This window comes from Peromyscus maniculatus, chromosome 19 (assembly GCF_049852395.1).
Source record: "Peromyscus maniculatus bairdii isolate BWxNUB_F1_BW_parent chromosome 19, HU_Pman_BW_mat_3.1, whole genome shotgun sequence".
Lineage (NCBI taxonomy): Eukaryota > Metazoa > Chordata > Mammalia > Rodentia > Cricetidae > Peromyscus > Peromyscus maniculatus.
The window spans coordinates 68,753,591-68,779,377 of record NC_134870.1 but is presented as its reverse complement, the minus strand read 5'-3'; the positions used below and the strand labels follow the sequence as shown (position 1 = coordinate 68,779,377).

The 25,787-nt window shown below is 49.7% G+C and overlaps 1 protein-coding gene across 2 annotated transcripts in view; it reads right to left on the bottom strand.

The window, feature by feature from the left end:
• Positions 1-25,787, bottom strand: part of LOC102919860 (lipoxygenase homology PLAT domains 1) — an 82,305-nt gene that overhangs the window by 46,011 nt on the left and 10,507 nt on the right. For both annotated transcript variants that reach the window (XM_076555550.1, XM_076555549.1), the window contains 8 exons: positions 19,421-19,587; positions 18,538-18,642; positions 15,826-15,954; positions 14,242-14,406; positions 9,825-10,006; positions 6,708-6,824; positions 5,915-6,077; positions 2,127-2,281 (listed from right to left, as the gene is read on the bottom strand). In XM_076555550.1, the coding sequence (XP_076411665.1) occupies positions 2,127-2,281; positions 5,915-6,077; positions 6,708-6,824; positions 9,825-10,006; positions 14,242-14,406; positions 15,826-15,954; positions 18,538-18,642; positions 19,421-19,587 (1,183 nt within the window). The remainder of the gene's footprint in view (positions 1-2,126; positions 2,282-5,914; positions 6,078-6,707; positions 6,825-9,824; positions 10,007-14,241; positions 14,407-15,825; positions 15,955-18,537; positions 18,643-19,420; positions 19,588-25,787) is intronic.

The following is a 25,787-nucleotide window of genomic DNA, read 5'->3' as shown; positions in this document are numbered from 1 at the left end:
AGAAGAACTGGGCACGGTGGCCCATGTCTGTAATTCCAGCACTTGGCAAGTGGAGGCAGGAAGACTGTCATGAGTTCCAGGTCAGCTCGGGTAACAGGGAGCTCTGAGTCAACCTGGGATATAGGGTGAGATCCTGTCTCAAAAGACCCCAGCAAATAAACCAGCAAAAACTCCAAACAACAAAACCAGAAGAAGCAAAGAGAATGTGATGGGGCAGACTCCTTATAGTGGAGAGAGAGAGAGAGAGAGAGAGAGAGAGAGAGAGAGAGAGAGAGAGAGAGAGAGAGAGAGAGAGAACTGAATTTGAACTTAGCGAATAGATGCCATAAGTATTTGTTGAGCACCTATTCTTGGCCAGGCTCTGGCATGAACAAAAGTCTGTCCATCAGCCACATGAGACACACTGCTGTTATACCGATGCATTTACCAGACGTCAACAGCAGGCAGCCATGGCAGGTGGGTGCAGGAGAGCTCTCCCAAGCCTTAACAAGGCACAGCATGGTGAGCTAACTGGGCACAGTTGGGTATTTCATGGTTTAATTCAGCTGGCTTTCAGTCACTCAACACTATTTTATGAGATGAAGAGATGTTAAGTAACTTGCCCAAGATTATATAACTAATTCGTATTAGAACTAGTATCCAAGTCCAGATGATCTGAGCCCATTGTCTGGGTGTTTGATCAAATGTATCCCTGGTATAGAGCCAAGGACACCACAGGAATCCACTTTGACCTCTTTGGCTTTCTATTTTTCCAAAATGGAAAGAGCAAGATAGGTCCTCTCCTAAGTACAGTTGCATCTCTTGTTTCTCTCTCTCTCTCTCTCTCTCTCTCTCTCTCTCTCTCTCTCTCTCTCTCTCTCTCTCTCTCTCTCTCTGTGTGTGTGTGTGTGTGACTTGTAAATTATCTTCCCCGGTATGATGTACATTTCCTCTTTCTCAGTACAGAGGTCTAATTGGGAATCACATTTATTATTCACAATTCAGAAGCAAGAAATTAAAGTTAAAGGCTGGTGGCTTTTATCTAGATGACTAATAAGAACATTGGGACATACCTTCTGAGGACCCAGCAGACAGACTGGGGCTTCTTCTAAGAGCCTGGCACATGGGGCCACCAAGGCACTACAGATCTACTTACAGGACACCTGCTACTTGTCCCAGGGCTAATTCCCTCCTCACTAGTAGCAGGTGCTTCAGTACAAAAGGGCCTGTCTGGCTGCGAGTCGGGCTCTTGGGGCATGTATGGCTGCCTACACGCACATGGCCGTGGGCAAGACTGCAGCTGGACCAGTTCCAGGTCTGCTCTCCTCGGAGATCCCCTGGCCTGTTTTGGGTAGACTGAGGCACATGGAGATAAAGGAAGGGAACTGGGGATCAAGTCAAGGGTGTGGCACGGCATGCAGGAGAGGGAGGCTGAGCTTCATGAAGGGAGGATTTGGATGGACTTGTCCTTCTTGTAAGTCACAGCACGTCAGAGCCAGAAGTGCCGCAGATACCGACTGGCCACATGACTTCCCAGCCTTTTTATAGTCACAGAACCTTAGCAGAGAGCATGCTGTCTCTCAATACACAGGCCTGGTCAAGGTGAGTCTACCTGGGTGACAGTGAGGAACCTCTTTGCTCCCCAGTATTATTTCTATTGTTCCTGAGGGCCTCCGCTCTGTACAGCACGCTTTAGCCAATTTATAGTTGATTCTCCATCCTTGAGACAGGGAGTCTAAGGTCAGCAGAGGTGAATCAGACTAGGAGCTGAAGGCAGAACCAGGCTTTCAGGTCCCTAACCAAGCCTCAGTCAGGCCAGCCTCTGCCACCCTGCAGCCTCTACCTCCACACACATGATGCCCACAGTGAGCTGGCTTTCTGAAGAGGCCATTCCCACACAGAGGACAATTTAGAGCTCAGGTCTACCTTCCACTCCACCCCACCCCATAGATAGGACCCAGAGAGGTGCATTGGCTGGGAAAAGGGAACAGTCTGTGCTTACAGAGGAAAAGCAATGTCAAAAGCCCAAAGGAGGATGCCTAGCACCCCACAGAGTTCCAAGACCCCTCAGGAGCAGAAGATCTGGCATTCAGATGACTAGACCCAGGGAGGAGACAGGCGGCACGAACCCAGTGTGTCTCTCCTACCGTTCCTCTCTCGAACTTGTTGGTGCGGTTCTCTGATTTGCCAAGGTACCGCTCCCCGGTGTCCCCGAGGTCTCCGTAGATGGTGATGTAGACCTTGGCATCTGTCCCTGCCCCAGGAACGTTCCCTGTGAAGATCTGTACTGAGTACAACACAACTGCCCATCAAGTTGGACAGGCAGACAGACAGACAGACAGACAGACAGAGGGAAGAGAAGGGCGGCAGCACATTAGCTCTAGGGAGCAGAGTTTGTCGGTACACAGGTCCAGGCCCTGAAGCAGCAGCATCTTCCTCTCACTACTTGGTCGGTGGCACACTGTATGGGACCATCACTCAAGAGTCACTCATCAGATCTGGACTCAGGAGGCTCTCAGAGAAGGAAAAGATGGAGTTTTTGGAGTGTCCCCCAATCCATCCACCCACAGTGTCCACTCCAAGGAGACTGCCTTAAGCACATCATCACTATGGCACTGAGTCTTTATGTTGTGATACTGACAAGGCAAACCTTCCCATCTAATTAGCGTGTGTGTGTGTGTGTGTGTGTGTGTGTGTGTGTGTGTGTGTGTGTGTGAGAGAGAGAGAGAGAGAGAGAGAGAGAGAGAGAGAGAGAGAGAGAGAGGTGGTAGTAGTAGTTTTCAATCATCATCCTTCCTTCCTTATTTTGATTTATTCTTCAGCCCAGTGGTACCCTTCACCTTGTCCTAGTACCCCAGGCAAACTCTTTCTCCTTCTCCCAAAGCCAGTGAGTGATGCTTTATCCTTTGACCCCATGGTGCCTGGGAAAGGGCTCAGTATCGGGGTGACTAGTATACAAAGATCTTGAGGAGAATGGGAATGAGTGTGGTGTCTTAGTTTTGTTCTGCTGCTGTGCCTCAGCAAGGACAGCTATTAGATGGCTAGTATAATTAGACAGCTGCGTCCCCAGCCTCCAGACCTGTGGACAAACAAGTCCTCCACATGCTTCTACAGACCCTTGGAGGGCTTCCTTCCCCTCTCTGTAGCCCTTTGCCTCCCCCCTCCCCGGGAATTTGTAATTTCAGGCCAAGGATGACAGGACTTGGCTGAACTGTCCTGGAGAGAACAGGATGGGGAGGAAGCTTTTTGAGTAGTGGCTGGAACCTGGGGGGATGAAGGATTCCTGAAGCACTGGTGTTAGTCACCCAGAGAAATGACCCCTGAGTGTTGACACAGACCCAGAGTGCATTGGCACTGGATGGTAGGAGAACCAGGGCAGAGTGATACCTACACTGGACTGAGACCCATTCCTGTGAACCCTGGGGACTTACAAGATCTTAGAAAATGGTTCTCTTCCCTACAGTGACTGAGATGGGCTTTCTTTCCAACCCCTGCAAGTGGGCCCACAACCACCTCTAACTCAATGTAGCAAAGCAATGTGCTGTGGGCAGCTTGCACCCGCAGTTACAGACATGCTCACACCCACACATGGTTCCTGGTGTGCACTTCTTTTCCACTGGGTTCCACAGCATCATGCTTCCTTCTGGCTTTCTTGGGCTCCTCATCTTCCACACAGTCATAGCCACTAAACTCTTTAGTTTCACCTCCTTCCTCCCTCTTCTCTCATTTTTCACAGTCTGCCTTTGTTTTCCTTGACCTCACGAGTCTATCTTCAGCCCAGAGCCCTGTGCTTCAAACTTCTAGCTCCTGTCACCCAGTGGCTACCTCCACTGAGACTAGACCCCAGCATCACACATTCACACATCTGAGTGGAACGTGATCCCTCCTGTACCATCCCCTTCTCCAAAGCCACCCTCACCTTCCCCCTCTTCATAGCCACTCATTCTTCAAAGGCCCTTGTTGTTTCATGAGACTTGATGGTCAGAAGCATGTCCCCTGATACAGACAAGGGTCCAGGACCAGTCCCCTTTGCTCCAGCTCCATCCTGCCCAGCTTGGTGCAGAACCAGCAAGCATGTCATGGGCCTCAACAGCTGATAATGAAATTGTCTCTGTGTTGCTTAAATGAGAAGACAGCATTCCCCAAGTCTGTCGGGCCAACGCCAACGTGAGGCAACATTAGGAATCTTGTCACAGCTTAGACACAACAGTTGATGATGGTCCTCTCCCCGCATCCCTCTTCACTTCTGGCTGCATTCAAACCTGCTCCACATTTTGAAATTGTCATGGGTGGGTGGACCTGTTAGAACGTCTTTTCTAAGAGCCTTTGTCCCAGACTGGGATGCTGCATCCTTGGGGCTGTGACTGGATGGCCTTCTAACACCCCCACTCCACCTCCCGCTGCTTCCTCTGGTCCTTCGGGAACTAAGAAAACCAATTCAGCCTCTGATGCTGAGCAATACGGGGATGTGGGATCCAGCTATTTCTGGATCCTCCTCCCTCCTATCCCACCCGGGCCACACAGCTTGTCAGGGAAGAGGTGTTTCCTTAGAAACCTCAGAGTGGGTTCTGTGGAGTATGGTTTATAGAGAACATCTCAAGAGCGTTGCTGGGAACGGCAGCCCAGGGTGTCCATCTGGGGTCCAGGTGAAAAAGAGACACATCTCCTTGACTGAATAGCAAAGACAATTCAGAGAAAGGGATGTGGATGGAGAGAGACTCACTCGTGGGCAAGACGGCTCTGATGAAAGCAAAGCAGGGCCACCACTGTTTTCCACAAAAAGGACATATGTTTGCCTCTTGTCTTTCGACTCTCACCAGCAGGAAGATCCACTGGTTTCCTAAGAAAATCTTAGATTTTATTGAAATCCTGGGTTTTACTCCAGTTTTTCCAAAAACTATGGCACCATAAATTTGGGTTGGTTTTCCAAGTTTTTGGAGCTTCTGTGGTCCGTGTAGACTGCCCAGTTGAAGAGGACTGTGGGTATCCTTTGTGTATCATCGGTGGTAGAAACTTTTAGAGGTGACATTATCGAATGGTTAAAGTTTACTCAGGGCTGATGAGCGGCTGGTGAGTGACATCGGGGGTGACCTGGACAGTGCTATCCATGTGGTAAAGGAAGGACACATGTGTGTGCATGCACTTGTGTGTGCCACAGTGCAGGAAGAAGAGAAGGCTGAGGAGAGAACCTTGCACTCCAGTAGGCACAAGAAAAGATCTAGCACTAAGCAGACTATTTAGGGAGGGAGGAAGATAACCAGAATATGGTGATGTCACTGAGACCAAAGGGAGGAAGAAGCACAAGAAGTGGGTGGTCAGGATGATTCAAATCCTGCTTAGAAATAACATCCACGGATGACAGTGACTAGTTTACGCAGAAAACAAAACCTTGTGAACTTACACAAACCGAGGAGCTGGGCCTAACCCCCTTAAACATGCTTTGCCAGGAGATTTCTACCTTGTTTTTATGTCTTTAAAAAAAATCTTCTTTTACGATACAGGGTTTCAAAACAGAGCCTCACACCTTAGGCAAATACTCTCTCCCTGAGCTACACTCCATTCCTAGGCTGTCCTGCAAGAGTCGAAAGGACCACACCATAGCAACTAGTGGCCAAATAAACTGAGCATGCAGAAAGCCAGGAGCAGGGTAATCCAGGCAGTTGGGATGTGACATGCTGCTTCTACATCCCATGTAGGGAAGGGATTGTGAAGTTTGCAGTGGAACAGGCAAGACTCTGGGGACTGGCCTTGCTGTCTACCAGCTGTGTGAACCTGGCCAGTTACATAGCCTCTGTGAGCCTCAGTTGTCCAGTGATAATGTAGACTATCCTCGTGAGGGAGGATGCTCAACTGGCAGGGGCTGATGCTCTGTGAGGAGGGATGTGGTCCTGGAGCTGCCTGTGTGACAAAGACCACCCTTCCCATACACACTTACTGTCCAGAGGCTCCTCCACTTCCTTGTAGACTTGTCTTAAGGACCCATCTTTCATGTACTTCTCAGTGAAGATGTCATAAGGGACCAGTTCTCGGATAGTCTTCTTGTCATCCTCAGAGGTGGCAAGCCATCGATCACATGGGAAAGTCAAGGTCTCTGTGCCCTGGGGGGAGGAGGAAGGAGAAAGATTAGTCCATAAGGTAGGAGCCACCAGCTCCAGGGGTTCACCAGCATGTTTATGCTCATCGGAACCAAAGACAAAGAAGATGTTGCCTCAAATATGAAAAGACAGGGAAACTGCTTGTTTTGGTTTCAGGAGACCTAGCCTTAGAGACTCATACAACCACAGCAAGAGGCATTAGCTTTTGCAAGATCTACTTCCTGGATCACTTAAAAATAAATATCTGTACCCTGTCTCTGACACTTGGGGTCAGTGGGTAAAGAGAGGGCTCTGTGTTTTTAAATTCATCTTTTCATTGTCTTTTAATTGTGGAAGTTTGCATGTTTTCTAGTGTTTTCCAAGTTGCTCAGGTTTGATTTTCCTCTGGAGTTGACCCTGAGTAGAAGCAAAGACATGCTGGTCACTCACTGGCCCTGTGGCTTTGGGACTTGGGCAGAAACATAGTCCAGACTAGGTTGCCTAAACTCTTTTCCTTGACCACTGGAAGAATTTGCCCTGGACCTGAGCTAGTTAACATGCCCTGGAGGCCGGGGCAACCATCAAGTCAATCTGCTGTGAACTCCTTCTGGAAAAGACAGATGAAGCAGTGGGAGAGTCGCATCTCAAACTCACGTCTTTATCGGGGAGGAGCCTGCGGATGTCCACGTGGGAACAGTGCCACCCAGGGTTGATGCCTGTGTTATCGTGACCGATCCGGATTTTTTCAATGATTTCACCGACATCTTCTAGCTTCATAAAGAAAAAGGCACTACATGTTAGCAGAAGGCCTTCAGTCACATCGTGCCGCCTTGGGTCATGCATCTTCAGGTCCCTAGGAACTTCTGGGGGTTATTTGCTCTCCTCATGTCTCTACTGACCAGCCAGGCCAAGACCCTCCTCTGCACATGTCATGCTAATGCTTCCCTCCTCCAGTCTTGACTTAATTGACATGATTTGGGCACTCAGATCTTTCAGAGATGTCTGACTCTTTCCCATCCTTCATGACTTGATGCTATAGTAACACATTCTCTGAGAACTGAGTTGAGTCTCAGAAGAGATCTAGTACAGACCATGTCCAAATCCTCCAACTCTTAAGAGCCTCTCCCTTTCAGTAATGCTTTCTCTCTACTCCTACAAATTCTACTCAATCAAACTTACAGAAAATGGTGTCTTAGTTAGCCAAGGTCAGGGTCATGGGTGGGGCAGCCCAATGATGTCATGACAAGGTCAAAGACCACAGCATGTTTCTTTTTGTCACCTGTTCTCTAGCTCTAAGTGCCTGGCTGAGCACCAGGCTACTCCATAGATTGACAAGGATGCCACAGCTGTCACGACCTTGCTGTCCTTCCAAGGTGTTCCACTACCTGCCACCTGCTCTAAACCAGAGAACAGAATCCATGGCTACAAATAGTCCTTAGAGGCCTTGCAAGCCCAGAGGACTCAGAGTCACCAAACAAAGGCCAGACCTCCCAAGTGATGTCAGGGCTGCAGAGATTTTTAATAGATCTTGTCATCACCTGCCAGAGAAGTACAGATGTCCAAGTGAAGGCTGTGATCCCCAGCATCTCAACTGACAAACTCACTACCTGAAGTGGCCAGGAAACAAAGAATCCCTGGCCCTTCTTCTACCCAGGGCTTCTTTTTTCTTCCCTGTCCTGATGGCTTTGAGGTCTGTGACTTCCGTGACACTTCTGTAACCTTAGTCCTACGACAAGCACTGAGTTGTTTTCATCAGGGGACCATCTTGGCTGTGGCACCACAGACAGTAGAGAGGTCTTCAGAGGACTGCTGGTCAGGGGTGGTGGGCCTCCCAAATGGGCTCAGAAGACCTGGCCATCAGAAAAGGCCCTGGCGTTATTCCTTGGGAAGGGTAAAGCCCTAAGAAAGCTCTGGAGCTGTTGTGACCCTAGATTCGCTGCATGATGTCACCTTAGTAAGTCGCAACCTTTCTTGCTCTGGGTGCTTACATGTGAGATGGGATTGTTGCGCTGCCACGCTCTTGGAACTGTTGTGAGGACCCAATGACTTGGTCCACATTGAGTGCTTAGAACAGAGCTGACGTTTCCAAAGAGCTGGGGAGTTTCTGTCAGTGTTCTTCTCCCATCCAACCCCTCAGGATGGGCTACAGAGAGAGGGAGCAGCTTGCTACTGGCTAACGCAGAGTTAGGACCGGAAGGAGGTGAGCTGTGGACTGAGGCTCCATCATAAAAGAGTAGAGAGGTGGAAGATGTAGGCAGGAAAAACAGGCTAGGAGACAAAGCCTTTTCATTTGTTTCCAAGATCCCATGTTCCCCTAGGACCCAGACAGTTGAGAAAGAAAAAATCAATAGCAAATTAACTGGCAAATTATAGCTGCCTACTAATGGGACCTCATTGATGAAAGTCCGCAAAAGTCCGGCTGAGGTGTGAGCTGGGTACTGATGATGTCACACTCTGTGATACAACCACTACATCATCTTCTGTGGAGAGATGTTAGTCTTGTATAGACGAGTGAACCAGCCCTGAATTTTCCATGACAGACCTCCCACCAAAGCTGACTCTGCCTAGAGAGGGTGGGGAGGAAGCTTTATCTCTGGGGCAGCAGCTGACTGAGGATAATAAGAGTAAGCTAGACACTTTGTTTCCCGCCAGAATATATAGACATGTCACCACTGGTCCCCATCACCCAGTGAGCTGAGGCTTCCAGGGTTCCTGGCTTCTCTCCCAGGCTGGTGTCATCGCGACTCTCTTCCTAAGTCCCTTCATGCTCCCCTGTGACTTCAAGCTTCATGTCTGCCTGTTTCCACCCATGGACCAATGGGCATTCACCTCCCAGGGATGCCTCTCCTCCTTTTCCTGAGAATGCCTACTGCCACGTCTGGCTCTAATCCATCTCTTCAGCACCTTTTTCTTCTCGGAACACCAATAATAAGCTCTATCCACTTGGGAGTCTACCACAGCGTATCAGAACAGACATGTCAGAGCCAGTTCCCCTAGGTTTGATTTTAGTTCCCCTCATGCTAGCTGTGTAGTTTGGAGAAAGCCATCAACTTTGGTGTGCCTCAATTTCCCTTCTTTATCAAGGCCAGGATAGTACAGAATTGTTGTAAGGGTCCAGTGAGTGGACATAGTTAAATCCCGTATGTTAGTGCCTCTGACCCTCAGGACCAGTGGGGCAACAGTCACTAGATTTTCTATCTTGAAAGGAGTACTTAGCTCCCTAACTATACTACAAGCTCCCTGCAGGCAGTCTGGGCTCTTCTGTTGTGTCTCCTGCCTAAGCTAGCTCACAAAAGAGGACAGGGAAGACATAATGAGCTGCTCTGCAAAAAGAGATGTGGGAATTCCAAGGCTCTGGAACCCACATCCTGGTAAACATCAGATGTCAGAACCCCTTGCCCAGACCTGACAGGAGCTGTGAAACGCACAGCAGGTCCGGGTCCAGCTGGCGGCAGCTCTAAAGCCAAGCAGGAGACACAGCCCCACGTGATCCCCTGTGAGAGATTTGCACTACCCAGCCAGCACCCCAGCTCCTGCCTGTCTGCTGCATGCATGGTAGAAGCAGGAAGATATCCTGTTGGTATGCCTCCTGTTTCCCTAGGTCCTGGTCACTTGTTATCACCTTTAATCCTGACATCTGTCCTAGAAGGCCCGGCTAGCTTTATCATCCTCCCATCTGGCTGCTCGACCCCCATTAGCTGTGCGTGGCCCATCTAGACGAAGGGCTACTCTCGACCCAGCCCCTCTGTGGCAGTGCACAGAGCCAGGTACCTCCACGATGAAGCGGGAGGCAGACTTCCTCTCGAAGAACAGCTTCTGCTCCCTCTTGTTGGTGCACAGGAACTTCTGCCGGGTGCACACAGCATCACAACCATAGATGACTATGAAGATGTTGGCGTCGGTCCCAGCGGCAAAGACATCACTGGTGTAGAGGGTGATCTCATAAGGGACAACTGAGAAGGAGGGCAGAGGGCAGGGCCAGGGGTGGCAGGAAGGAAACAGAAGACGGCATGGGTGAGGTCAAGTTCTTGACAGTATCAGTGGCCTTTCACAGAGCTTCTCCTGCCTAGTGTCCACAGGCCCTGATCCTTCAGACGGTGGAGCTACTACAGCAGACTGGCTGAAGATACAGACTATGCAATTTGAAGAGCTCAGTTCAAATATAGGACCTAACTTGATCAATGAGGCCTGGGGCAAGTCACTTAGGAGTCTTAGTTTCCATTAAAGTGTCCTCAGCATAAGGCTTCGCAGGACTTTGTAACCCAGAGATTCGCATTTCAGAGGTGAATCGCCAGTCAGGTTGGCCAGGCTGCAGTGGTGACATGTCAGTCTCTTCTCATCCTGCCCATGCTTTCATCCCCTCATGACTCCAAACCTGCCAGCTCCCTTGAACCAGTCCATGTGACACCTGGCCTCTCAATCAGCTTCTCTGGCTTTATAGCTGTTTTGAGGAGTGGCCAGGGGGAGAGAAATTCATCAGGTTTACTCAGCAGCTCCAGGACTCTCTGTCCTTAAAGGACGGTTGGCACAGTAGAGCTGCTAATGAGCAACTTCCCCGGTACAAGCGCTCCGTGACAAGTGACCAGCATGCTTCCGTGTGGGCTGAGGGTCTTCACTCCAGGAGCTCTCGGAGGGATGGATAAGTAAAGATTCCTAAGCCCCTCTTCAGATTGTCTGTGCAGCGGGTCTAATTCCCACTTTACACTACGGTTTGAAGTTACTAAACTAAAACAACAGTGTTGGCTACAGGGTGAGATTCATTAGCAGGTTATGAAATGAGGTTAATGAGTGGTCAGTAGCATTCTGAACAGAAAACACTATGATATACCACACAGACTGACATGTTTGTGTCCCTCACAGGTGTATGAGTGAATATTAGGTTTCCGGGCACAGAGAAATCTAAATATATCTATATCCATCTACCTATCTATTTATCTATCCATCTACACACACACACATATATATATATACATATATATATATATATATATATATATATATATATATATATATATAGAGAGAGAGAGAGAGAGAGAGAGAGAACATGATATGAATATAGACTGGGAAGAAGGCTGAGTTGGTAAAATGTCTGTCAAGCAAGCATGAGGAGCTGAATTCAGATCCCCAGAACCCACATAAAAAGCTAGGCGTGGGTCACATGCCTATAACACCAGTTGGGGTGGGGGGGAAGGACTAGGACAGTAGAGAAGGGTGGACCCCTGAAGTTCAGTGGCTAGCTAGCCTAGTCAAATCGAGGAGCTGCAGGTTCAGTGAGAGACCCTATCTTGAAAAATAAGAGGTACAAAGCAATTAAGGAGACACGCGGCATTGATGTCTGGCCTCAACATGCAGCCACATACATGTACACACACCTACACTCTCAAGTAAATACATCCCACCACACCCACACAGTATATCACATATATGTACCAAAGAAGGAAGGAAGGAAGGAAGGAAGGAAGGAAGGAAGGAAGGAAGGAAGGAAGGAAGGAAGGAAGGAAGGAAGCATTAAAACCCTTGAGGAGTTCTCAAGCAAATAGTGTCTTATGCTCTTGGATCTTAAAGGAAGCCATCCATATCAGGAGCTACTGGGTCTTGGGTGATCCCAACCTTCTCTAGATGGGGAATCTGCCTCAGTGTACTAGAAGTGAGTCCCTGAAGAAGGACGGAGGCATCCATGGCTGTAGTAGTGTTAGTCTCAGCCATGGAGAACATGTTGTGGACCGTATTCAACACTACCCTTGGCCATCATTTTCATCCCCATAGTGCCAACGGAGTGGGTATTACTGCGCCCATTTTATCAGCGGAGAAAGCAAGCTCAGAGGGTGAAGTAACTTGTTCAGGGTCATATGGTGGAACCTGAGCCCAGACTTGTCTGATTTCAGAGCTGCTTCTGGGGTGAACTGGAGGAAATAATTACTGCCTAACCACAAATGAAGGGGTGAGGTAGTTCGTAGAAGTGACCACAGGCCCACCGGGCTGAAAAAGACCGACTTATAGCTTGTTGGGAAATAGAAAGCCAGGCTTGCCAGGCCCTCAGGAGTGAAGAAGGTTCCATCTGCTGTGCAGACCCTTCCATGGAGACCTTGCAGGTTTGTTCCTGGGAGCCTGAGAGCTAGATGGCACTAGGATTAGGGCTTTGCCAGCAGCAGCAGCAGCAGGAAAGTCTGCAGAGGCATCCAGCAGGCCCCAACCCATCCTTTTCCAGGCCTGGGCCCAAACTTCGTTCCTGGTTCCTAGTTCCTGGTTCCCGGTTCCTGGTTTCCGGTTCCTGATTCCTAGTTCCTGGTTCCCGGTTCCTGGTTTCCGGTTCCTGATTCCTGGTTCCTGGTTCCTGGTTCCTGGTTCCCTGTTCCTGGTTCCCAGTTCCCAGTTCCCGGTTCCTGGTTCCTGGCTCTGCTCTTGTCCTAGCTGTGGGCTTCTGCCTCTGTTTTCTCAGCTGCGTTGTGAGGTTAGCCAGATTTATGGCTTTGTTCTTTAAGTATGGACCGTTATGAGTATGTTTATCAAGAATATTCAGAAACAGCTTGACTTGAACACGGGGATCTGTGCTAGATGGTGTAGTGGGGCACTTACTCTCTGAACTGACTGTCCTAAGATTCACCCCCCTGGGCCCTCAGACCACAGTGAAAGCCAAGGACCCTCCTAGCCTTCTCATGGCGTGGCTCTGACATGCATAGCTCCACCCTTCCCTGTCTGGACCCCTGTCTGCCTGTGTGGGCTGTCCCAGAGGCCCCGCCCCATCTGCTTCTGTCCTGTGTACCAGCGGGCCTGGGTAGGCTGTGCTGGTCTGTTCCTCCCGGTTTCATGTGTATAGGGCAGTCTTGACCTACTATGACATCTGGCTCCCGAGACGCTTTTCCAGACCCCTGACTGAAACAGCTGTTCCCTAGGAACAAGGCTTCCTGGCAGCCTGGAGCTCCTTGGCTGTGGGTCCCCCTCACCCCAGAAGTGGGTCTGATCAGATCCCTTCCTCCTTGCTCCCTCTCAGGTTGCAGTTCTTTCCATGCCCCACCCCTTTTTAAAAAAGAAAGCAACTATGAGTCTAGGATTCAACTGCTGTCGATGTTATGCCATGTCATAGAAAAGAATTAAGCATCTAATGCCGTCTGCAAGGGTCCTGGAACCAATACCCAAAGATACAAGGGACACTGTGTACTCTGTCAGACTATAGAAAAAAAATCTCAAACTGGTGAGCTACAAAACATGGCCTGGTCAGGTGCAGGAAGGGATCTGAGTGCTCCTGCTCACAGAATCCCACTCGATCCTGCTGTCGGTTCTGAGTGTCAGTTCAGTCTGACATTCAGGCCACTCCTGGGGCGGTGGCTAGATCCAAGCCTTGACCACAGGGAAAGATCACTTCATTTCAGGGTTTGGACTGGAAGTTGGTTTGGCCTGTTGGTTCCCACTTTGACTGTTCAAGCAAAGTGAAACTTGGCTGACCCATCATGTTGGGATCTGAGTTATTTGAGGAACATTTTTTAGTGTCGTTCATTGTTTAGCTAGAAAAAAAAATATTGAATGCTCCCTGTTGGTTTCAGAATTTCGCCAAATCCTGACAGATTTTCACAGTTCGGCTGGTTTTGGTCTGGGTCTTAGCACCCAGGGCAGACTTAAATGCACATGAACATTAGGTGTGAGCATTTTCACAACTCACCCTCTCCCCTTTTGATTTGTCCAGTGAAAGGAATTGCATTTACCCTCAAGCCCCCCTCCAACACACACACACACACACACACACACACACACACACACACACACACACACACACAGAGCAGAAACTCTCAGAGTGGGAATGTCTCTGGCTTCATAGAATGGAATGAGTATTGGGATGGGGTAGATCATGGCTCCTCACAACCACTAGTTCAATATTCGTCACCCTGCATCACTGTCCCTATGGTGTTGATGAGGAAACTGAATCCCAGAGAGGCAAGATGACATATTGTCATCAGCTAGCATGGGGCTTAGTTTAGAATAAATCCCTTATTATCTTGTGGGGGGTTCAGGACTAGACCCACAGTACTCCCTCAATCCCAGAGCTCAGGACATTTGAGGAAGGGCCAAGAGAGCTGAACAGAATCTCTGAGGTGGGTTTGGCCCCAGGTCAACTGTGGAGGAGGATCTGGGACTGGGTTTGACAGGTTCTGGGGTCCCCCAAGAGGGCCAGCCTTGCTATGAGGGTTCCTACATGGTGTGTAAAGCCTCGTCTGGAGCTCTGCATGGAAGAGGTCCCTGACGATGGTCCCGTCGTCCTCATTCTTGGCCAGCCAGCGGCCACAGGGGAAGGTCATGCACTTTCCAAGAGACGGAGCGTCCACCTCTACCCAGTCTACAAACCAGCCTGGCGCCTTGCCTGTAGATGGAGAGAGAGAGAGAGAGAGAGAGAGAGAGAGAGAGAGAGAGAGAGAGAGAGAGAGCCCAGTAAGAGTGTGTACAATGCCAGGCAGAAGTGGTGCACACCTTTAACCCCAGCACTCAGGAGGCAGAGGCAGGCAGATCTCTGTGAGTTTGAGGTCAGCCTGGGCTACAGACTGAGTTCCAGAAAAGGTGCAAAGCTACACAGAGAAGCCCTGTCTTGAAAGAAAAAAAAAAAAAGAGTGTGTACAATATGACTTCCTGCTGGTGAGCTCAGAGACTCCCAGCGCGCTTCCTTTCTTGATGATGTCACCCAGAGCTCTGTCAGTCCTTTCACTGACAGCGTTGCCAAGATGACTCTTACGAAGATGTGTGCATGGCTAGAACTGCATTACACTCCGGGCTGGACCAGTGAAACCAGGGACAGTGAAAGAGCAGCAGATTGACACTTGACATTGTTGGCCTTGGGGAAGCATGGGGAGGAGGTAACAGAAGGGCAGGCAAGCCTGAAGGAAGGAAGGAAGGAAGGGAGGGAGGGAGGGAGGGAGGGAGGGAGGGAGGGAGGGAGGAAGGAAGGAAGGAAGGAAGGAAGGAAGGAAGGAAGGAAGGAAGGAAGGAAGGAAGGAAGGAAGGAAGGAAGCAAAATGCTGTCCAGGGTGGGCAAAGTTCCAAACAAGGAGCTCAGGGATGCAGAGAAAGCATGTGTTTGTGGAGACTTTATCATCTCAGCATAGGCTGGAGATGATGCTCACACTTTCCCGGTTCTGTTCGTGATGGATAAAAGGTGGGGCAGCAGACCTCAGCTAAGGGAGGGAAATGAAAGCCAGGTAGAGATCCTTATCCCACAATCCCGACAGCGCCTGCTTCTAGGATGGGGTTTCTTCCTCCAGCTAAGAAGCAGAAGTTCAGGAGACAGCAAAAAGTCCTACTTTACCATGAAAAAAAAAATATGGACACACCCTTTTCCTGGCTGCTTTGTCAGTAGATTCCACGAAGGACCAGATGGTTCATTGGTTCCTCATCTGGGGTTCCTAGGCTAGCAACTATGCATGACCAAGAGACTTGAAAGATGAGCACATTCTCATAGCCCCAACTCGGAGATGCTGGGGTGGACCTAGGAGTCATGTTCTAATATCCCCTCCCACTCTGAGTGACTTCAGTGCACCATCAGGTTAGAGGCCCATTAAGCTGTCTCAGGGACTTTCAAATCCAGTCACACATTAAAACTACTGAGGTGGGATCTGGAGGAAGGCTTCCCAAGTCGCCTGTGTCCAGGTCCCAGTGCAGATCAACAAGCCCAGGATCGGCAGCCATGGCTCCACCGGGTGAGTGGGACTGTGTTATTATGGAAGTTGTGTGTCCTCACTCGTCGGTGGGCTTTCTAGTTCTGCCAGAGAAGGAAGGGAGGAAGCCAGACCTGTGTTGTCATGGCCGATCCTAACTTTCCACAGGTCTCCCAGATCCAGCGTCTCCACAGTGAAGATTTCAATGCTGTCCCTTTCAAACTTGTCGCTGTTGGTCTTGGAGGACTTCAGGAGGGTTATTCCTGCCAACCAAATAATCCCAGTGTGACTGAATGGCTGAGACTTTCCCAACCTGGCTCACCCTCTATCCTTTCTTCTTCCTCATAATGGTCAACCTTCTGAATCTCCATCAAACCACCAGAGATGTCATACCTCCCACTGGGCGTGTGTGTGTGTGTGTGTGTGTGTGTGTGTGTGTGTGTGTGTGTGTGTGTGTGCTATGTGTATGGTGTATGCGTATGCATGGTATGTGTGGTTAGGTGTGGTGGGTGGGTGGGGTGTGTGTGTATGGTGCTTGTGTGTGGTATGTATGTGTGGTGTGTGTATATTTGTGTGTGTGGGGTGTGTATGTGTGTGTTTTATGTATGTGTATAAGGCATGTGTATGGTGTGTGTGTGTATGAGGGGTGTGTGTGTATGTGGTGTGTGTGTGTGCATGGTATGTATATGGTATATGGTGTGTGTATATGTGGGGTGTGTGTGTTTATGTGTGGTGAGTGTGTGTGTGGTATGTGTGTATGGTATGTGTGTGTGGTATGTGTATATTTGTGTGTGTGTGTGTGGTGTTTGGTGTATGTATGTATGTTTTGTGTATGAGTGTGTGGTATGTGTATGTGGTGTGTGTATATTTGTGTGTAGGGGGATTGTGTGGTATGTTTGGGGTGTGTGTGTGTGTATGTGGTATATATATGTATGTGAGTATGGTGTTTGTGTGGTGTGTGTGTGTGGTATGTGTATGGTGTGTGTAGGCATGTGTGGTGTGTGACATGTGTGTATGGTGTGTGTGTGATATGTGGTGTGTGTATGTATGTATGATGTGTGTATTGGTAAATATGTGTATGCCAGTATGGTGTTTGTGTAGTGTGTGTGTGTGCGTGCGTGCGTGTGTGTGTGTGTGTGTGTGTGTGTGTGTGTGGTATGTGTATGATGCGTGTATGCATGTATGGTGTGTGATGTGTGTGGTGTGTCTGTGTGTGTTCTTTTATTGATCTTTTAAAAACCCTTTCATGTATACTTGCAATTCCCAGTCTGTATCTAAAGAAAAGCCATCTCCATGCTCATCCAGGAGACAGCCGCAGGGCTGCAGCCAGCGTAGGTTCTTCCACAAGCCTCGCAGTTCTCTGCATGGAGACAGAGCCAGTGGCAAAGTCACCTTCCCCACACTCATGTGGGGATGCAATGTGCAAAAACTCTCTGCAGATTCCCCTGGACTCAGCAGAGAGACCGCTCCAAGTGCCCTGACTGGCTGTCCCCGATACTGGATTTGGGGCTAGCTGTGGTGTCAGCCTGAAATCTGAGGTGGGCCCGTCTTCACCATCCTCGCCTACCTCCTCGGTACCATGCCGCCCTGAAGTCCCGTCACCCCAGGTCCAGTCCCCCGCAGAAAGCCTTCTGGAAGACTGACTTGAGAGCTCAGACAGACAGACAGACAGACCCTGGGGCCCAGCTCTGCCTGCTGCCGTCCAGTGGTCCTGGGAAACCGCTGTCTGTACTTTGGCTTCCTCAAATGTCAGAAAGGTGGCCTGGTGCTCTCCCTGCAGGGCTACTGTGAGGCCTGAGTGCTCAGCAATGTGACTAACAACAAAAAGCCACAGGGGAGGAAGGACAGTGGCCAGAGCCCTTCACTTCCCTCGAAAATGACTCAGGAACCATCACAAGCCTATTGATGATCAGCTGTGACCCAATTCGTTATACACCATTTGCTTTATTCAACCTACCAAGTACTAGTGACAATTGATGTTTGTAGGATGACCTTTGATCCCCAAATTGTAAGTGTTCTATGGAATGCAACTCACAGCCCTGATGCCCACATAGAGTTTTATCTCTGTTTCACGAATGGGGGAAACTAAGGCACAGAGTGGTTGAGCAGCTTGCCCCTGATCACACAGCCAATTCTGGAATGGAAATTTGAATCAATCAATCAGGCTTCAGAGCCATGCTTTGTATTAGCACACCCACCATTGCCCTAGAATGGAGCTCCTCACAGTCAGGAATTAACTCCATTCCCTCTTCAGGGGTGCTCGGCACAGAGCCTCGAGCTAACGCATGAAGACTGCTTGAAGAATTGTTTCCTTTCTAGACTCAGGCAGAACGGCCCAGGGAGGATGGAGTGGAAGGTGACAATATCGAATTGAAGATGCCACCTCCGCTGACTTCCTGTCCATCTTCTGGAGTAACTCTGGCACTCCCTGAAGACCTCCACTGACTTCCTGTCCAGCTTCTGGAATAACTCTGGCACTCCCTGAAGACCTCCACTGACTTCCTGTCCAACTTCTGGAGTAACTCTGACACTCTCTGAAGACCTCCACTGACTTCCTGTCCAGCTTCTGGAGTAACTCTGGCACTCCCTGAAGACCTTAGAGTGGGGGACCCTGGGGCCCCCAGGGCTGGGTTTTATTGGATTTGAAAGAGTTCTTTCTTCCAGGTGATTATTGGGGTACAGTTAGGGCAAGGGCACCTTTGCTGCTGCAACAGGAGCAGCCCCCGACTTTGTCTCATGGGACCCACTACTGTGTTCTGCTGGAGGACAGGTATGGCCTGGACTTCCTGGGAACCTTCTGCTAAGTTGGCCAGGGTGCCCAGAAAAACGCCATGTTCCTTTCTTACCATTGTCATCCTGTGTGCCGAAGAGCGTGATGAAGACGTTGGCATCCGTTCCGGCATTCTTCTTGTCCCCAGTCTTTATGGTCACGGAAAACGTGGTTGATTTATCTGCCAGGAGAAGAGGACAGAGATGTGAACTGTGGATCACCTGGCGATCCCAGGAAGCAGAGGAGGAGGCTCCTTGATCCACTGTGGCTCTGTCATTCTAGTTCCTCCCATGTCAGTTCTGTACCTGTGAGCGCCACGGTCAGCAACAAGCAAGTATCAGTTCCCACGGTCAGTTCTGCAAACGGCCCTCCTTGAGTTCCTTTAACTCCAGAAACTCCCTCACAGCATAGAAATACCCCCGCCCTGCCTACAGCAAGCCCTTGATCTGTAGAGGTGGTACAGGGTCAAAGGAGACACCAGGTGACTTGGGTGTCAGCAGCCCATAGCCAGCAGCTCTAATCTGACCTCTCTGACCTCTCCAGGGTGGGTGGGGCTTCAGAGACTGGAGATGAGCATCATGGGCCTCCTGGCAGCTACCGCTAATACTTTTTATTCCTTGGGAGCCTAGAAATGTGCCTAGAGGGAGGGCAAAAGATAAACCAGAGCTAGCTCGATCATTCTGTTCTGAATAGCACATCTCACAGCTATGGACCTCCTTAGTCCAGGCCCTATGCTACCCATATGGGAGCCTGCCCCCCACAACTTCTACAATCTCTCCATGGAGGGGGGGAGCACAGGACAACTAGAGTATTAGGAGGAGGTGCCCAGAGCCCATACGTAGGGAAGAGACCAGAGGAGGGGGAAGGGAAAGAGAGACAGAAGTGGGGAGGAGGGGGCGAAATGGAGGGAGGAGAAGAGATAATGGGCGATGAGAGAAATCATCTCTAATATAAGAAACCTTTTTGTTCCAGGGCCATGTTGTCAAGGGGGTTATTATCACCGTGTCCTCCACCCTCCTCATCTTCGCTGGGCAGCACATAGGACTCATCCACTGGCAACAGCTCCCTGGACAGCTGGCCATCATCCTCCTCCACTGCTAGCCACCGCTGACATGGGAAGTAGTACCTGTGGGGGTAGGGCAAGGAAGATTGGGGCGTCTTCGTAATGTTGAAACAGGCTCAGAATGAGGGCCCTCCATGGGGCTGGGTCTCCCCTGTCTGGCCTCCACGGCATTGCTCTCCCATTCTGCCCGGTCTAGGAATTACCTACAGGTCTGCCTGAGATAAATAATAAACCCAGAGACATGCTCAGTCCATGGTACACTGGGTGAAGACATCTAGGAAGGGAGGGACTTGTGAGAGCCGTCATCACCCCTTCTTGGGCAATCTGAGTCAGCTCCTCTGGCACGGTGCTGCCCAAGGAAGGTGCTCCACAGCCATGTATGGAGTCCATGGGCTTTGATGGCATGAACCAAGGATGCTTTTGGGGGCTCTAGAGTGTGTCTAAGAAGTAGAAAGTGACCTCTCGCAGCCATCAAGGGAGAGGATGTCCATGAAGACTCCTCTATGGAAAAGCAGTACTCAGTACAATGGAGGGGCCTAGAGAGGAAGGTGGGCCGACATGAGGGGTAGATGGGTTACTAAGGACTCACTTCTGCAGTTCAGCGCTCTGGTTCCTGTCTCCAGCTAATCCTTGTGTGATCTTGAGCAAATCCCTTCCTAGGATTGTCAGATTTAGCTCATGGAGGGCCAGGGACTCCCAGTTACATTTGGATTTTGCACAAACAATGGGTCGTGTTTTTGTGTGCATCCCACCTGCTGCTTGGAACATGCTTGTGCGGCTAAGGGCAGGCTCTCTGTGGGAATTTGCTAACTCAACCGCTGTTGCTCCTGCCTCTTTCCTTCCCTTTCTTTCTCCTCAGCCACTCCAGGGCTGCCTTGGAGGCTGTAAGTCAGTGTAAGCTCCAGAGCAGCTGGACAGGAGGTCTGAGTATGCAGCCCCTCTGCAAGCTGGGGGCTCTCCATCTGCACCTTGTCTCCTTGCCCTGAAGTGAACAAAAGGGCCATTTATGATCTAGTGCAGCTCTGGGGTGGGCAGTATCCCGGAAAGTGTCTCCTCTTGCTGTCTGCGCCCTCAGCACCTCCAAATGTTAGAGAAGCAGATCAGAGGGTGTGATGTCAGCCCCGCACTCAGATGGGTGAGGAAGACCATTTTATATTGATGGACTGGGGGGTGGGGCAAGAGTCGCTGGGGCGACAATGGAGTAGACAGCCATGAAAGTGCACCTGCGGGAGACGGCACCACTCTACTTCTCAAGCTTTAGATGTGTGGGTCCACGGGTTAAACTTTCACTCAGTCAGGCGACTCAAGGATAATAGGCGGTCGTTCTAAATTATGGCAGAGAGGGAGGGAGGGGTGGGTTGTGGCAGAGACAATGGGAGCCAGCAAGGGCAGGGGCAGAAGCAGAGACAGAGAGACTCTCAGAAAAAGAGTCTAGGAGGTAAAGGGGGCGGGAGCAGAAACCGGAAAGGAAAGGCCCCCTGCTCTCACTGGCGCCTGCTGAACTCAAGCTGCACCAACACATGCTTCCACTTTGTAGGACTCCATTGTCCCCGAGACACCCGCAGCAGGATTCTGAAGGCCGCCACACTCACGGCTGCAGTGCCAGCCAGCAGACCTCCCTTTGGAACCTGCTTCCAACAGGAAGAAGCAGATCTCAGCTGGAGTCAGGCCGGGGCTGGAAACTGGATGTTTAGCCTTATTTCTCTCAGGGCCAGTAACCACACATGAAAGTCCAGGGGGACTGGCCCTAGTGACCCTTCTGTCCTCCCACAGGGGTAAGTCCGGCTCAAGCAGGTCTCTGGAGCCAGAAGATACAGCAGGCAAAGGCTGGTAAGAAATAAAGCACAGGGCAAGCAGGTGTTGTGGACCAGAGAGGCAAAGCACACAGCTCAGACCAGGAGGAGGCAGGAAGGAGCTCCAGGCTGAGTGCTTAGGAGGGGCACATGGAACCGGAGCTTGGAACCAATGTAAACACACACACACACACACACACACACACACACACACACACACACACCTTACTTGAAAGTAAAAATTGGCTGAGGAGATTGTACAGTCGGGCACTGTTAGGTATAAATAGTTAGCAGGGCCGAGTGGCACTGAACCTGAAATCCCCACTACCAGAAAGGCTGGGGTAGGAAGATCAGAAGTGCAGGTAACTTAGTGAGACCCTGCTTCAAATTAAAAGCAAGAAGAAGGCTAAGAATACAGCTTGCTGTGCAATGAATGCCCCAAACAGACGAGTAAATAGCCTGGGATGGTGTTTCCCAGGTTCGAGCGTAAGCGAACAACAGGACAACACTGAGTCTGAGCAGCAGATCGTGCTGCTGATGACAATGACTTCAGTCCAGAACTCAGAAACTCTGAACTCGGCCATTGCTCAGCCAAGCTTTCTTCAGGAGGCCGGGGCACCGCAACAGTGACAACAGAGAGGAAGTCACTTCTTACTTGTGCCACCGTGGAGAAAGGATAATGACTACATAGGTCAGATAAAAAGGGATCCAGAGAAACGACTAGCCAGGGCATGCCAGGGGTCCACAGAGCAGTAACACCTGGGCAGAGACCTGCCTAAACACAGGGACAGGGAGCCCTGGGGAGGCAATGCCAAGCAGAGGGGACCACCTGGAGCAAAGGCTCCAGGGAGATCCGATTTTGTTTGGCTCAAGGAATAACATGAACTGAGCAAAATAGAGGTGTGGAGGGGGCAGGGCAGGCTGGGACCAGAATGGAGAGAGTACAGAAGCCAGGCAGGACATGTGCTTGTTCATCCTATAGAAGAGAGCAGCCTCTGCAGGTTTTAGGGCAAAGGCCTGCAGGATTCTGGTCTGGGTGACACCAGATGGCAAGTCGGGAGGTTGTGACCAGAAGGGCGAAGCTGTAGAATGGCACCATAGAGTCAGATTCATGCTCTTCTGAGCCAGGAGCCACCACATGCAGCTAGCAGGTTGGGGGTGGGTATGAGAAAGAGGGATCCAGGAGAACCAGTTGGAAGGGAGGTTGCTACCTTGGTCCCCAGTCAGGGAAGGATGGTGTGAGGGTTCTCAAACCCCCTGACCACTGGGCATTTCCCTGCCCTGTCAAGGTTAGAAGAGCCCAGGGCAGGCGCTGGGACCTCTCGAGGCTAGCAGTGTTCCCAGGACAGCCACTGTTGTGCTTCTGTCTTCTATGGATTTCTCTTTCTCCAAGATGAAGCTGTGCCCGTGGTCAGTGTGAAGGTTGTTGAAGCCAGCAACATGGGCACAGAAAAAACATGGGGCAGGACGGAGAGATGAGGAAGGAAGGAAAGACCAGTGAGAGACAGAAACGCACTCTGCCGGGACATGGACTTAACCAGAACCCGTAGCCGTCAGAGTAGAAAATGGTTGAAAATGACTGAGGTGCACAAAGGAACAGTTGGACAAGAGAAGAAATGTACCCAGGGGGTGGCACTTTAATTTCTAAATATACAATTCCCCACGCATTCATCCAATGGCAGAGCAATCAAACTCCCAAGAAGAGCTTTTTGTTTTTTTCTTCCAAATCACTTAATGTCTTGATTTGGAAAAGGTAAGAATAGCTAATATTCTTACAGGATAATGAAAGAGGACAAGTGCTGACAGACATTCAAATAGATTGCAAAGCTACAATAATTTTTAAATTGTTGGGCTGGACCAGAAGTGTCAAATCAACAGAACAGAGAAACCCTGACTGAGCCGGAGGGGAAGCTGGGCTCGGTCTCTCTCCAGCCTGTCTCCCGGCAGCTCTGTCCTTTCTGAGCTTTTGCCTTTGACTTGCAGGGGCATCTTGGGAAGTAAGCATCACTAAGCCAGTTTGGAGTGACAGTCATAGCGAGGCAGCAGTGTGTGCTGGGTACCCTAGCATGAGTTTGTCAGAGGATCCACCCAGGTCAGGACCCTGTGGTCTCTGTTACAGAATTGCTTTGGTGACCAGAATGCTGAGTTATCTGTGATGTGTGCATCAGGTGCCCTTGAAATGACCAGGTAGGGTTTGGGGGGAGAATAGGGTGAGACTGCAGGCTGCAGGCCAAGAAATGTATCCAACACATATTTATTTATTAAGTGCTTACTAAATTTCACATACTGTCAGCCCCTCAGCAGTCCTGACACCATTCCAGAGCTAGCATGCTTTCCCCCTATCACCACTCAGCTCCACATGGAAGAACCTTCTTTCACCTCAATTCCCTCATCCAGGAGGCAGTGTGACCTAGTGGCAGGAAACACACCACAGTTCATACCAGTGGTCTGGATACCAAGCCTTGCTCTGGCACCAGCTGGTTCTTGGGTGTGGTGGTTTGGAAGAAGATGGCCCCCTAAGGGAGTGGCAATATTAGGGGAGGTGTGACCTGGTTGGAGGAAGTGTGTCACTGTGGGGGTGGGCTTTGAGGTCTGTTTTGCTCAAGCTCCCCTCAGTGTGACATCAGTTGACACTCAGCTCCAGCACCACATCTGCCTGCCCGCCATGCTCCCCATCATGATGATAATGGACTGAACCTCTGAAACTGTAAACAAGCCATCCCAATTAAATGTTTTTTTTTTCATTTATAAGAGTTGTCATGGTCATGGTGTCTCTTCACAGCAATAGAACCCTAACTAAGACCAGGAGTGAGGTATTGCTGTGATAGGCCTGACCATGTGTTGGTTTGGAGGAATTCGGGCTTTGGTACTTTGGGTTGTGAAAGCAATGGAATGCTTTAAGCACTGCTTAATGAGCCATACTAGTAGGAGCATGGAAGACAGAGGTGCTCAGAGTTATGTGAACTGTTGGGGACTCACTCAAGAGGTTTCAGAGGAGAATTTTAGTATGTTGCCTGGAGATTGTTCTTGTGATATTTTGGTGAAGAAAGTGGCTGCCTTTGCCCTTGTCCAAAGAGTTTGCTGAGACTAAAGTGAAGAGTTTTGGATTAATTCCATTGGCAAAAGAAAGCTCAAAACAGCCTAGCATGGACTCTGTTGTGTGAATATTAGTGGTAACTCTAATGAAGATTCATAATGAAAAGGAGCAAGCTGAGCAGGGAAAAATATTTGAGGAGAAAAAGAGCACCAGAAAGTGGAATGGAGATAAATCCTCTGTTCAAGGAGAAAAATGGATTAAGATGTGGAATAAGGGGAGTGGTGACCTTGAGGAAAGACCCCACTCAGCTAAGTTTCCATCTTGTGAAAGGGAACTGAAGAGAAGCTTAGAGCAGGGTATTGTAGGGCATACCTTTAATCCTAGCACCGGGAAGGCAGAGGGTGGTGGATCTCTGAGTCTGAGGCCAGCCTGGTCTACAGAGGAAGTTTCAGGACAGCCAAGCAGTGAAGGACAGAAAGCTGGTGAAGGTGTAATCAAATGAAGGGGCCATATTCCAGCCCCAGTAAGCAGCAGAACTCGGCAGCTTTGGTCACGTGGTTCTGGCCTTAGAGTCAAGGATAGAAGGAAGGAGTTATGGAATAAAGCCACTAAGGCCAGACTTGTGTCAGGGATGTCCCTGAATGGATTTCTAGTAGAGAAGCTGTGAAGTTGAAGCCTTGGAGAACCGAAGATGTTAGAGATGCCAGAGTTGTGGAGTACCTGCCAAGGAGAGCTGCTAACAAGGAGTGGAATGGACCCAAGAGAAAGAAGTATGTTACAGTCAAACCTGAATGGAGTTGGAGATCTGAAAAGAGTTTTGACATCAGACATGGAGATAAAAAGTTTGGAATTTGCCGAGTTGGTTTTTGGTCTTGATTTGGTCTAGTATTTCCTCACTAAGCTCCATTCCCTGAGTTTTGGAATGGTAATGTATGTCCTGTGCCATTATATGTTGGAAGTATAGGATCTGCTTTTTTGTTTTGATTTTTACAGAGGGGTTACAGTTAAGAGATTGTCATGCATGTCAGGAGAGACTCTGGACTTTGAAACAAGTTTGAGACTGTTATAGACTATAGGGACTTTTAAAGTTGGACTGAATGCATTTTTTGCATTATGATATGGCCTTTGGGGACCAGGGAGTGGAATGTGGTAGTTTGAAAGAAAATGACCCCCAAAGGGAGTGGCACTATTAGGAGAGGTATGGCCTTGTTGGAGAAACCGTGTCACTGTGGGGGTGGGCTTTGAGGTCTGTTTTGTTCAAGCTTCCCTCAATGTGACAGTCAGTTGACTTGCTGTTGCCTGCAAGATATAAGACTCTCAGCTCTAGTACCATGTCTGCCTAAACACCATGCTCCCCATCATGATGATAATGGACTGAACCTCTGAAACAGTAAGCAAGCCACCCCAGTTAAATGCTTTCTGTATAAGAGTTG